This window comes from Orcinus orca, chromosome 3, assembly GCF_937001465.1.
Source record: "Orcinus orca chromosome 3, mOrcOrc1.1, whole genome shotgun sequence".
Taxonomy (NCBI): domain Eukaryota; kingdom Metazoa; phylum Chordata; class Mammalia; order Artiodactyla; family Delphinidae; genus Orcinus; species Orcinus orca.
In genome coordinates, this window is record NC_064561.1 from 68,330,488 (window position 1) to 68,344,643 (window position 14,156).

Here is a 14,156-nt window from a genome sequence, read left to right on the forward strand (position 1 = left end):
TCCAGGAGAGGATGATGGAGGCTTGGACTAGGATGGTAGCAGTGGAGCTGGATCGAAAGAAGAGGATGGTTTCGGGATATATTTGGAAGTAAGTTAAGACTGATGGGTGGCTGCGGGGGGATATTGGGTTCGAGGAAAAGAGAAGAATCAGGGATGGCTTCTGTTGGCTTTTGTATTTTTTTGTCTCTGTGGGTTTTTTTTTTGTTGTTGTTGTTGTTGTTGTTTTTGCGGTACGCGGGCCTCTCACGGTTGTGGCCTCTCCCGTTGCGGAGCACAGGCTCTGGACGCGCAGGCCCAGTGGCCATGGCTCACGGGCCCAGCCACTCCGCGGCATGTGGGATCTTCCCGGACCGGGGCACGAACCCGTGTCCCCTGCATCAGCAGGCGGACTCTCAACCACTGCGCCACCAGGGAAGCCCTCTGTGGTTTTTAAATTGAGCAATTGGATGACTGCCATTCAGTGAGATGGAGAAGACTGGGAGGGTGTGGGGTGACTATAAATCAGTTGTGCTTGTTTTAGACATGTTAAGTTTGGGTTTGACATCCAGGAAGATATGTTTTATAAGCAATTTGATGTGTAAATCTGGAATTAAGGGGAGGTCTACGTTGGAGATATAAATTTGGGAGTCATAATGATGTTTAAAGCTATGAGACTAGATGAGGGTTTCTAAGAGAGAGTGATGGAGAGAAGTTAAGGACAGCTTTCCAGAAAATGTCAACATTTTGAAGTTGAGCAGAGGAGGAGTAGTCAGCAAAAGAAAACTTAGAAGGGGTAGCCAGTAATGTAGGAAGAAAATAGGAGTGTGGAATCATGAAAGCTAAGAGAGGAAAGTATTTCAAGAATTGTGTTGAATGCTGTTGATGAGTAAGAACAGGTTGAGTAAGAAGAGAATAGAGAGTAGCCACTGCTTTGGGCAACATAGAGATCGTTGGTGACCTGGACTACAGTAAGTTCAATAGGGTAGATGGGAAGCATGATTGGAGAGGTTTGAGGAGATAATGGGAGGTAAGGAAGTGGAGGCAACTACTAAACAATTGGTTCAAGAGGTTTTGCAAGAAGGGGAGGAGAGAAAGGAGGCAGTACCTACAGGGGAATGTGAGGACAAGAAAGGTGTTTTTTGTGTGTGTGTGTATGACTTGCCTTACCAAGAAGGAATTTGCAGAGAAAGAGACGTTGAAGATTAGGAAGAAAGAGAAAGGATAACTGTGGGAGTGAAATTTTTGAGAATGGGATGGATTCAACACCCAAGTGGAAGTGTTGTGTTTCTGCTTCTATCAAAACACAACCCCTCTATCCATTTTAACACAGGGAAAGAAGAGAGTGTATGTATAGGTAGGTGTAGGTCAGGTGGTAGATTTGGTAGTGGAAAGAGATAATTCTCATCAGATTGCTGCTGTTTTCTCAGCTGGGAATGAGAGGGGAGGAGAGAGTATAGGAGATTTGAGGAGACAAGATAAAGTATGAAATAGTTACTTTGGAGAGCAGAGAATTTTTTAAAATTTATTTTTGGCTGCATTGGGTCTTCGTTGCTGCACGCGGGCTTTCTCTAGTTGTGGCGAGCGGGAGCTACTCTTTGTTGTGGTATGCGGGCTTCTCGTTGTAGTGGCTTCTCTTGTTGCGGAGCACGGGCCCTAGGCATGAGGGCTTTAGTAGTTGTGGCGCACGGGCTCTAGAGCACAGGCTCAGTAGTTGTGCTTCACGGGCTTAGTTGCTCCGCGGCATGTGGGATCTTCCCGGACCAGAGCTCCAACCTGTGTCCCCTGCATTGGCAGGCGGATTCTTAACCACTGTGCCACCAGGGAAGCCCTGGAGAGCAGAGAATTTAATATATTAAGAAAATTTAATAGAATTTCTGGACGCTGGTGAGTGCCTATTTGAGATTCATAGTCCTAAATTTAAAGTAAAACCATGCAGCACACTTAAGTGTTTTTCTCCAGCAACATTCAGCTATTTGGGTACAAACATGGAGTAGGTAGATGGTTGGGTTTAGCTTGGATTGGTATTTTGCCAGGGAAATGCAACAGAGGGAGAGAGGGGCAAAAGAGAGTTCAGAGGGGAATAAATATAAATGAAGGACTGTGGAAGCTGAGCTGGGTGGGAGGGGAGAAGGTCATGGAAGCAGAATGAATAATGAAAAACTTGTTGAGTGATATGGTTGAAGAAGTGCTGGAGGGAGAGTTACCAGATCAAAACGACCTGGAAAAATAGGAAGTAGTGGCGGTGAAATTGAAATTTTGGAGGTGGTGCAGTTACTGGTGTTGTCAAATCTCTAGGGTATGAACATGGGCTGGGTGGCTTAGGTGGGGTAAAGTAAAAAATGTGAGGGGAGAGAAGGTCATGGTATTGGATGGATCATCTCCATTCTTGTTGAAGTCACCTCAAGTGGTGCAGCAGTGGTGGAGAGGAAGAGCCTCTGATGAATGAGGGGCAGTACCCAGGATATTGGTAGATTGCAGCAGCAAGGAAGGGAGAAGAGGATGGTACACCGTGATGCTAAAACCTTCAGGAACCAGGATTTTTGGAGGAAAAAAAGAGGAGAAATGATTTGGCAGTAGGCTTGAATGAATGAATGGAATGATGCATGGATGGAAATTTATGCTTTCATTAGGCAACTTTCATGGCAAGTTAAAATCCCTATGTGCTAGATTCAGTTCTACCTTTTAAGACTCCCTCTTTTTTCAGAAGAGAGGTTGCCAAACTGTAGCCTGCTGACCAGGTCTGTCTTGCTTGTTTTTGTGTTTTTTAGAACACAGCTATGCCCATTTGTTTGCACGTTTTTTATGTTGCTTTTGCACTATAGTGGCAGAATTGAGTAGTTGTGACAGAGACAACCCCACAAAGCCTAAAATATTTACTGTCTGGCCCTTTATAGAAGAATTTTGCTGACTTCCACTTTTGAAGATTCTCAAACTTCAGTTTGCATCAGAATCACCAGGAGAGCTTGTGAAAACAGATTGCCAAGCTCCACCCCTAGAGTTTCTGATTCAGTAGGTCTGGGGTGGGGCCCAAGAACATGCATTTCTAACAAGTTCCTCAGTGTTGCTGGTGCTGCTGGTCTGGGGACCATACTTTTAGAGCCATTGTTTTAGATATTTAAGTTGGTGATTGGGTTCCTTCTCCCCTTAATATTCTTTGAGCCAAATGTCCCTACCTACATCAGCTGTTTATCACTTGACATGATTATTGGCTTATCGTTTTAAGTTTGGTGCCTATAAATATAATGATTCTTTGGCTGAAGCCTGATCTCTGCCATGTGCATTGGAACAGTTGCCTCTCCTTGCTCTTCATTTACCTGTGAGCTTGTTTTCTTTCTTTCTCAGGTTGTCTGATGTACTGGTCTTTCTCTGGGACTTAAATGAAGCTTATGTGTTAGGGAGGACAATAGTAGATAGAGATCACATAAACTTTAGGTGGACTAAAAGGCTAAAAACACTATCATTTGGAAGAAATAAGAATCCACCCTCTCCCCCCACCACCATCACCTGGTATATCTCTGCTCTAAGGTACTTGAGTAGAGCAGAGGTTTATCTTGGGTACATTGAGCCATTGTGATCATAGGTGGGATTTGGGAGTCTGACCGCATATGGTAGCAGTGTCAGACTCTCTTTAGCAGGTAGGTAAAAGAACATCTGGGAGAAAAACCAAGGTCATTGCTCAACTTGATCCAAGTCTTTTGTCCCTGTCTTTCAGCAGAGGAACCTCTGAAAGATGTCTTGAAAGCAGTTTCTAAAAGATGCAGAGACAGTAACCCCTTCTTAGATTTCTCTTTATTCTCCTGCTCCATGCCTAAAATTGCTTTCTCATTCTTTCAGCTTGTCTCCCAGCCGTATGTAGCTCAGCAGTTACCTTGTAGCCTAGTTGTGTCCCTAATGGTGAAGTGGATAAACCCAGATGAGTTCACAAGTGGACATCTGTCCTTGGATCACTTGTCTCTTATCTTCAAATTCCTGGTCATGTTTGGCCAGCCTTTCCTGCCTCTGGTGAGTGCTCCTCACCCATTCAGGCTGTCGTAGCACTTGCACTTTCAGATCTCTGCCCATCCGTGTCTCATTTCCCTTTCTGAGTTCTCTCATTGTGCCCCTGCACTGCCTTTGTTTTTCTCTTCTTCCTCTTGTTTCCCTGCCTTCTTCACATTTTACCCTGGCCGCCAAGACATGCCTCCTCAGCCTTCAGTGAATTCTTGGCCTCTTGCTAAACTTCCCCATCATGGGCAGCTGGCCCCCTCTGGCCATTTTACAGTTCTGCAGACTGAGAGAACATGAGATTCATTGAAGCTCTTGAGTTCTTAATTTGGTGTTACCCAAATCTTCATTTTACAAGTGGGGAAATAAAAGGTGAGAGGGGAAAAGACTTTTCTATACCCTAAGATAATACAAACAGGAAAAATATTAATTTAGAGAAAGAGACAAAGTTCCTACGAAAAGAAGAAGTCTATAGAGATAGTGTCACGAGATGAATTACCTCAGGAGTCTATTTGAGAGATTGTGTCATGTTGGAAAAGTTCTAGGGACTTGAGCCTCTTTCCTTTGTGAGAGGATGAGAATGAAACACCAACCCCTCAGTCTGACTCCCGGAAAGAAGAACTTCAGGCTGATGAGCAATAAGTCCAACAATGTCATCTCCCTGGCCGTGCTGAGCCCCACAGGAAATCTCAGAATTTTACGTGAGGACAAGGCCCCACAGGAATGTTGCCGCACCTAGAGCTCTGTGGTTTGATGCCAGGAGAGAATTTCCTACAGACAGGGTTCTGAGGGAGATTGCTCAGTAAGACGGAAAGGTGCTGCAGTGAGGCCAGCAAATGCCTTACCAGGACTCCCGGTGGAAGGTGGGGGTTTCACATGCCTCCTAGAGTTTCCACAGCAATTATTATCCCCTTGTAGTGCACAGTGGCCCTGACACTGACATCACATGGAGCAGTTTCTCAAGGATTTTCAACTCCAGGACGTGGGAAATTGGGATGGTTTTATGGTTTTACAAGTTGACCTGAGAATAAAGCGTAAGGGCTTTGACCCTTAGGGCCTGTTTGTGGGAGCAAGGTTTTCATGTCCCCATCAGGATCAGTGAGGTCTGAGTTTTAAACCTGTGTTTATCTAGGGGCAGAGGTTAGAGGGCAATGTCAAAAACTGAAAACCACCTTGAAGGAGAATGGTCATTTTTTGCCTTTTCTTCCTCCGATGGGTATTCGTCATTCAGGTCAGGAGGGAAAACTAAAAAGGAGTGTGTGTACAAGTAAATCAGTAAGGCATCATTTCCCACGATAAATGCACTTGTGTTCAACTATTGAGTTCCTATTATGAACCAGCGATTCTTCTAGACACTGGGACTATATTAGAGAGTAGAACAAAGTGTTGCCCTCATGGACCTTTCCTTCTCATAAGAGAAAACAGACAAATACCGCTTCAGGTGGTGATAGGTGCTAAGGAGGAAAATCAAGGTGAGGAGAATAGAGAGTATGGAGCCGCATATGATCAAGAAGGCATTTCCCATAAGGTGACACTTGAGAAAGACCTGAAGGATGTGAAGGAGCAAGTAATGTAGATATCTGGGGAAGAGAGTTCCTACACAAAGGGACCCAAAGGCAAAGGACAGGCAGGAGCATAGCTGGTGGGTTGGAGGAACAACTTGGAGGCCAGTGTGGCTGGAGCTGAATGAGAGAGAGAGAGGGAGTCATGGGACGGGAGGTCAGAGTCAGCTTAGAGCAGGACTGTACGTGGCTTTTTGAAACGGCTTTTGCCTTTTATTTTGAGAGAGGTGGAAAGCCAGGAAGGTTTTAAATGTTGAAAGATGACTCTGGCCACTGTGTGGAGAAGAAACTGAAGGGGGTCAAGGACAGAAGAAAGGAGACCACTTAGGAGGCTCTTCATTAAGGTCAGATTCTGGATGCATTTTGAGATAGCACTGACAGGATTTGTTGTTTGATTGGATGTCAGATGTGAAAGAAAGAAGATTCAAGGATGACACTGAAGTTTTTGTCTTGAGTTGCAGGAATGGAGTTGTTATTTACAGGAATGGGAAAGAGCAGGGTCCACAGAGTTTCTGATTTGACTAGTGGTTTTAACCTGTGGAGATTCAAGGAAGAAAAAGTTTAACTTAGTCATTGGTTCCTTAATTTTTTCCATTCTCTCTGATGGTCTCATTTGTATTTGGGTCAATTCTATGACAGTTATTTCTCGGATAAGTACAATCCCAGTATTCTAACTTTTAGGGATCCTTACCTAGGCCTCTGTGATTCAGTGTGGGTAGAAGCTGTGGGTCCAAAAGAACCTTGGGATAAACTCGGTCTCTGGGAGCATCCTTCATTTCAGGTGCTATATTGGTGTCCTAAGGCTGCATAACAAGTTACCACAAACTGGGTGGTTTAAAACAACAGAAATTTATTTTTTCACAGTTCTGGAGGCTGAAAGTCCAAAATCAAGGTGTTGCAGGGCCATGCTCTCTGAAGGGTCTAGGGAAGACTCCTTCCTTTCTTCTTTCTAGCTTATGGTGGTTGTGGGCCATCCTTGGCGCCTTCCTAATCTTGCAGATGCAACCCTCCACTCTCTGCCTCTATCAGTGCATGGCATTTCCCCTGTGTATCCCTTTGTTTTTACGTGGCCTTCTTATAAGGACACTAATCATTGGATTTAGGGCCTGCCCTAATCTAGTATGACCTCATCTTAACTTGGTTACATCTGCAAAGACCGTATTTCCAAATAAGGTCACATTCACAGGTACCAGGGGTTAGGACTTCATCACGTCTTTTTGTGAGACACAGTTCAACCCACATCATGTGCTTTGGTCTGGGTTTGACTATGAGGGTCTTCTGGGCTTAGGTATGTTTGAGGATGAGACAGGAGCTATTGAAATACAGTTAGAAAGCAGGTCTGTGCTAGAGATGCCCCATCTGTTGGGATGAAAAAAAATTTTTTTAATGTCCAGTAAGTATATTTAAACTAAAGATGTAAAGACAGGTTCATCATTATTTTTGAAACTTGAAGACTTTAGGATATGCAGTAGTAAAAATCATGAAAAAGTAATGAAACTGGAAGTGGAAGATAGAAGGAAGAGATGTGACAGAGTGAAGAATTTTAAAGCTGAGAATTACAACCTGAATTTGATTGGCCAGAGGCCTGGGCAGTAGGGAGAAAAGCTCTTGCTGATGCTCCAAGTTTATGGTTTTGCTAGCTGGGGCAGCAAGTTGGCAGAGATGGAATGCAACAGACCTGGGCTCCTGAGCACTGGCTGACTACTGCCAGGATAGAACCCCACTTGCTCCACAAGCCTTTTCCTTAGATTCCTACGGGTCTGGGACCCAAAAGGTGCCCAGAATGGTGCATGGCACTTGCTGTCTAGCTGCTGCACAACACATAGGACATGTACATTCTTCAGCTGTGTATCAGGAGTTACTAGTATTTGCCTCTTTTTTACTCACCACAAGTTGTTTATCAAAGGAAGTTTAAGTTCCCACTCTGATATCACAGTGATAGGACTGTATCAGGTTTAGCAGTGTAATTAAACAAATTTCCTCAGCCATGGAATAATCATGGTCACTATGAGTTTTTGTGGAGCTCCTGTTTTTTTGTAAGGAATTATGTGCAAGTTGGACAGATGGGAGATGAGTAAAGAGATCGGGCTCTTTCTAGCCTTCAAGAAATTTGAAGTTAGAAGACAAATAGGAACCAGAGGTTCACGTAAGAACTATGATAAAGATTTGTGGGATTAGCAGATGCAAACTATTATGTATAGGATGGATAAACGGTGGGGTCCTGCTATGTAGCACAGGGAACTATGTTGTGTCCTATGATGGACCATGGTGGAGGGGAACATGAAAGAATATATATGTGTGTAGCTGGGTCACTTTGCTGTGCAGCAGAAATTGGCACAGCATTGTGAATCAACTATACTTCAATAAAATTTTACTAAAAAATACTGTGGATGCCTCAGCATTTGGCATCTAAAGGAAACTATAAAGTCTCTAAATGTATCATTTAAAAAATATCTGGGGCTTCCCTGGTGGCGCAGTGGTTGAGAGTCTGCCTGCTAATGCAGGCGACACGGGTTCGAGCCCTGGTCTGGGAGGATCCCACATGCCGCGGAGCAACTGGGCCTGTGAGCCACAACTGCTGAGCCTGCACGTCTGGAGCCTGTGCTCCGCAACAAGGGAAGCCGCGATAATGAGAGACCTGTGCACCGCGATGAAGAGCGCCCCCCGCTTGCCGCAACTAGAGAAAGCCCTCGCACAGAAACAAAGACCCAACACAGCAAAAATAAATAAATTAATTAATAAACTCCTACCCCCAACATCTTCTTTAAAAAAAAAAAAAATCTGGACAGAGAGTGGGAAAAATTAGAGGCGGGGATATGTAGAAGGGGCACCTGAGAGGTTTACTGGTGAAGGCCTCAGGTAATAGAAGCACTTCATTCCATTTTCCTGTCTCAGAGATTGGGGATCAGTTCCCAAGCAAGGCCTGAGACCAGGCTGCTTACCTGCCCTCTGCCCCAGCCTTTCCCTGGCTTCCCCAGGTCACCTGGGCACTTCAGTAGTCAAAGTGAACCCCCAGCTGCTTGGGTGAAGGGAGGAGGGGTGAGGGAAGGGCACTGGCTGCATCTGGGCTAGGGCTCTGCATTTCTGGCTCTAGTGTGGCTCAGTCACATGCACCCTGGGGAGAGGATTATTTTGAGTATTCCCCAAAAAGGGAGACTTCATTTCATGTCTGTTAAGTGGGAATGCAGCCACAACGGTGTCCTCAGGGCAGGGACCAGTGGTGAAGCCACCATACTTCTGGGGTGACCACAGGGCAAATAATGTACAGACATGATTTCCTTTGACTAATCTTTTGTTAATCCTGGTCCAGGTGTGGCTCCTGAAAGTGAAGTTCTTTGTCTTAAGTTGAGATTTTTAATTTAGGACGCAGATGGGGTAGGAGGTAAACTTCCAAAAGGTCTGTTTTACTCAGTGTGTCACTGTCCTGGATTCCTGGCAGGCAGCAGTTTCATTAGAAAAGCAGATTTCATCTTGACTCATCTGCCTTGGTGAGACGTGTGATGCAGCCTATCTATCATCTTGCTGGACAGAGCAGAGGGTATGCTGTCCATTTTGCAGCAGTGGCAGCTACAGGCGCCTGGCCTGGGCCATGGAAAACCTTGAGAGACAATCTGTTATGGGGCCAGAGCTTTGTCCTGGAATTTCCTGGCCTTTGTCTGTCTGGTATAACTTCATGTATCAAGACGCCTGTTTTTAGAGTCTACTTCCTTCTGGGGGAAGAGTGCTATTGCCATCCAGAGAGCACTCCTGCTTCCTGTACTGAGCAACCCCCTCCCTGTGCCCAGGGGTCGGGCTGGGGGAACTCTCTGGGCAGGTGTGTATACTTGGCTCCCAATAGACAATAGGCTCCTGGAAGTCACTGGTCACAGAGAAGCCATACCATTGGGCATAGAAGCTGCATCTACCAACTTGGCACATTCCCCTTGGTCCTAACCCTTATTTCCTTCTCATATTGCAGCAGAAAAAATCCTACCTGGAGCGGAGTGTGAAGGAAGCTGAGGACAATATCCGGGAGATGCTGATGGCACGAAGGGCACAGTAGGAAGCCTCTAGGGAAGCTCTTCCCCCTGACCCCTGCCATTCCTGGCCAGGGGCCTGTATAGGGAAACTGCTTCTGCTCTGCCTGATGGACATTTTATCTGGATGGTCTGGTAACCCTATGTTTTATGCACCACCTGGAGCCCCTTTCAGATCCCATCCCTGTATTTTTTATCCTGGCTCTGCCTGCCACCCTTCTTCCCTGGGGGTGAGTCATGAACCCCCAGGAGAGGGAAGATGGGAGCCGGGACAGATAGGAGAGCTCTTCCTGGGCCTACGACTAGTCACACTGGTCAGACCAATAAAAGACATCTGTCCCACTCTGCTAAGTCTGCTTTTCTTGAGCTGATGGATGAGAACAGAGGATCAGAGAGGCAGAGGCTATCTCCACCTCAGCTCCTCCCTGTTCTCCTCCAGGGCTGTGGGCCTGCTCCTTCTGCATTGAAGCCTTGCCTTCTTTTTTCTGTTCCTTTAGGTAAACCTCTCAACTTCTAAGCCTCCATGTAGTATGCAGATAAGGAAAAGGAGAGCAGGGCACAGCTGAATGAATGTAAGTGGACACAACAGTGGTGCCTCAGTGGCAGTCTGCCTAAAGATTCCTTTCCCACTTCCTCCCAAACACTGTAAAAGAAAATCTGGTAATAAACCAGCAGCACTCCAAGACGGTCTCCCTTTGGTCAGTTCATAGGGTGGACATTACAATCCTGAGGCCTCCTGGAGGCGTGGGGGCAGTGGTGTGCTGGCGCTGGCTCGGGAGAGCCAATTATTTAATTTTCAGGAATTTTGTTGCAAGCCAGTTGTTAAACAGTAGCCATTATTAAAAATTAAGTTTGTAAATTTACCATTATATTAAAAATAAGGTTAATAAGTATTTAGAACTTACCCCTTCCAAATTACTTTACTAAATTTAGCCATTATCTGTGTTTTTGAGGTGAGCAGTCTGTTGTATCTGGATGGTGGAAAAACTGCATAGCAGTGCACTGCTGCCCTTGTCTTCCCAACTCCGTGTTCAGGATATCACGTTGGTAGCTTGAAATCCGCTACGGTGGGACCCACCATTTACTCCACAGAAATCAGGTGATGCTACAAAATCTTGGCTTTTTGTTTGTTTTAAAAGAGAGCTGGTAGTTATTTATCAGCACCTGGCTGATTCAGAGGGAAAGTGGGCAGACGAGGAGGTTAGGCAAGGAGCTGTCAACTATGCCTCTCAGGGATGGCCAGCTGAAGAAGGAAAATTAGATTTGCTGCTGTGGTGGCTCAGCGCCACCCTGCGGCCAAAACTGAGATGGATGGTGTGGCTGACTAGTTTGTATTATGACAGCTCTCTTCTTTGTGTGTCAGTGGACAGGGGTTGGGTTCTGGGAGGGGACAGCAGGAAGAGAAAGCCTCAGGTCTCGACCTGAGCCCCAACTGTGGCTTCTCCTTCCAGAGCAGGCCCTGGGGCAGCCACAGTTACCGAGATGCCCTTTCCTATGCTCTGGGTAAAAGCCAGTGTGGCTCCTTGGTGAGTCCATATCTCAGTGGGACTAGGGAGAGAGAGAATGCTAGCTCGGTGAGGACTCCTTGACCTGGCTGAAGGACACCTGGCCTTGGACCCTGCCTTCCTAGTAGCAGCCAGGATGAAAAGGTAGATCGGCTCCTCATCATATACTGGACACTGGACAGTGGCTGAGAAACCCAGGGTTTAGATTGTATCTGGAATAACTGAGACAGTTGAAGTTTAGACAAATTTATTGAAACATACAGGGTGTTTGTTAGCAGAGAAATCATTCAGTGGTATGTTATATCATGCCACTACCTTGAATGTATAATTTTAAAATTATAAATATATATTTTGTCACTAAGCCTTTGGCCAAAAAAATGAAAGTCATTTAGCACATTTGTGAAAGACCAATAAGAAATGGATTTGAACATTAAAAAGATCAAGTCACTGAATTAAACAGCAGCAACCCCTGCTAATCTAGAATCCCACTGTGTTGAAGGTAGAAGTGTCTGTGCAGAGCTAGTCATTGATTTCAGCAATCAGAAGAGATGGGGGCAGGCACGCTTGTTGGCGGTGGCGGCAGAGCTGGCAAGACAGGAGAGCCAGGGTCGTCAGGTGAGCATATCCCAGAGACAGCAGCAACAGAGGGCAGTCCAGCAGGCTGTGAGGCAGGTAGATGGGCCCAGGTCATCCCTTCTCTGGTCTTCCACCACATACACTGGATGGGGAAGGGGAGAGAGGGTGAAAATGAATGGGCACAAACCCCATGCTCTACAGGGCCAACACCTCCCAGACCAAGGGAGAGCTACGTACAGCAGCTCAAAGCCACTGAGCAGACTTTGTGCAGCCTTTCCACTTATGCAGTCTTGGGTGATGAATGGAGGAAGGGTGGCTCAACTACTTTCCCTCCTCCTCCTAAGGACATTCATCCCTGCAGGAGGGCAAGCACTAGGGAACCTAACCAGTGGCCTCACCAAGGCAGCCAGTTAAGTAAGAAATGTCCATTGCTCTCTGGCCAGAGTTGGCTAACCCTACTTGGTTTATAAACCAGGTAGCACTCTGTCCCGAATCCTACAGGGGAACTGGGGGGCATTTCTTTAGATACATCTAAGCCATCTCCCAAGAGCAAGAGAGTAAGTAAAATCTCCTAAAAAGGGGGCTTTAGGCTTTAAAAGATTAACCGAGAATCTTGGTTTTCATACCTGGCCAATGCAGTATGTGCTCCAGCCTCTAAACTTTTGCACAAAGCAATGTGGTAGGCAGGATGAAAACCTAGGCAAGTGGGAGGCTATGGCTGGAGCCTGGTACTCTTGCGTTTCCCCAGAATGGAGTAGGAAATCTGAGCCCTGTCAGGGCTAAGCGCTGTATTAAGAGATCTGAGTGCCAAACAAATCCCCAGATCAAGAAGGACCCCCAACCACCCTTTACTCGTGAGCTATGGCTCACGTCAGCCTCGCTTCCCATTAGAATGTCTGATGGTTGACCTTGGCCTCAAAGGATCTGCAGGCACTTCTAAGAAAATCTCAAAACAACCATCATCAAACTCAGTAATAAGCAGTAAGGATCTTAAACTTTTTGAAAGTTCATGAATACATGAATCTTATAAATTAAACCAGTCCTTTGGCATCTTTTAGTTCTATTTTTGTGTATCTATTTTTATACCTCCTCTCTTGGCAACTCTTTTCTCTAGAGCCTGGTATAGTAAGTAGCTAGAACACGCTGGGTTTAGTGTGAGCTTGTCCAGGTTCTGTTGTATCAGCCGCCCTCCACAGAGACATCCCCTTTCCCTTCTCTCACGGCACAGGTCTAATCTCAGCCTGTTTTCATTTGGCCCCTCTCAACACAGACAAAGTTGTTCAGGGTCTGGGAGACAAGACCCACCACCAGGCAAGCCTAGTCAAAGACGAGGTGACAACCCATTTATTTTTCTGAGGTCTGGTAAGGCACATTACTTGATTTAGTCTTAAGAGTAACTTTGAGATACCATCATTCCCATTTCACAGGTAAGGATCAAGACTTAAGAGAGGTAAGTCTCTTGTTCAGCACAGGACCAGCCAGAGGCAGGATGTGAATTCAGGCCCCAACTGGGTAGCATAGGGACCAGGAGCACAGGGGTGAACGGGCTCCAGGACAGTCCTCTCTCACTCTAGCCGGAGCCCACCCCACCCACTGAAGGCCTGGGCACTCCAAACTCTGGGATCACCACAGCAGGGTGTCACCTGCCACCTGCCCAAGTTCCCAGCCTCCCATGATCATGCATGGGTAGTGTTGGACAGGGAAACTGAGAACACAGTTGGCTGTGGACGCCGTTGAATAATCTTTTGCTGTATTCTCCTTGCCACTCTGCTGCCCCTGGGACATAAAGTCCCCCTCCTCTGCCAGCTCTGGAAACAGCCTGTTTAGCCCAGGCCTGAGACCCAGCCCGAGGCTGGGTTGCTATGTGCCAGGTCCTGCAGTCTCTCTTAAACTGGCGTTTACAGAGGTGCTCACGATGTGCCTGGACCTGGACCTGTGCTGAGGGCCTTTCAGCACCACTTGATCTTCACAACCCTGTGGGACACCTGTCTCCTCACTGCTTCCCCTGCTCCCAGCCCTTCTTCCTCTCAAAACCACTGAACCTCAGGTAACTTAGGGAAACAAAAATGTCCCAGTCTTCCTTCCTGTATCACCTTTCTCCATTAGTCAAGTTTGTCCTTGCCAGGGCTTATTTCACCTGCCATACTCCACAACCTGGGGCAGTAGAGACTGAGCTGATTACTCCCTGACAATGCTTACAGAGGTTAGAAATAATGAGTCTGGCTACAGAACAGAGGACTTCAAGCCAGAGGGCTGCATCAACCTTGACAGGGGTAGTTAGTGCTGTACATACCTTAGAAACCCGAGTCACGTATTTGCTGGAGCACCGAGTCTTCCAAATCCCTTATGACTTTTTCCCTTGCATTAGCTGAGGACAGAACCTATGCTTCCAGACTGTTGAGAAGATGGGGGTGGAAGAGTGCGTGTGTGGGAGGGTAGGTGCGGAGGTAGGAGTGACTTGTGTTTTCCTTGCTTTTCTTTCCATCACCAAAAGCAGGGATGACTGGCCCAGGAGAAAGCTCTGAGGAAGGCCT

At 46.4% G+C, this 14,156-nt stretch overlaps 1 protein-coding gene across 2 annotated transcripts in view; it reads left to right on the plus strand.

Moving 5' to 3' along the window:
- Positions 1-9,888, plus strand: part of PFDN1 (prefoldin subunit 1) — a 60,255-nt gene extending 50,367 nt beyond the window's left edge. For both annotated transcript variants that reach the window (XM_049708756.1, XM_004280284.4), the window contains exon 4: positions 9,484-9,888. In XM_049708756.1, the coding sequence (XP_049564713.1) occupies positions 9,484-9,524 (41 nt within the window). In that variant the 3' untranslated portion in view covers positions 9,525-9,888. The remainder of the gene's footprint in view (positions 1-9,483) is intronic.
- Positions 9,889-14,156: the final 4,268 nt, after the last annotated feature.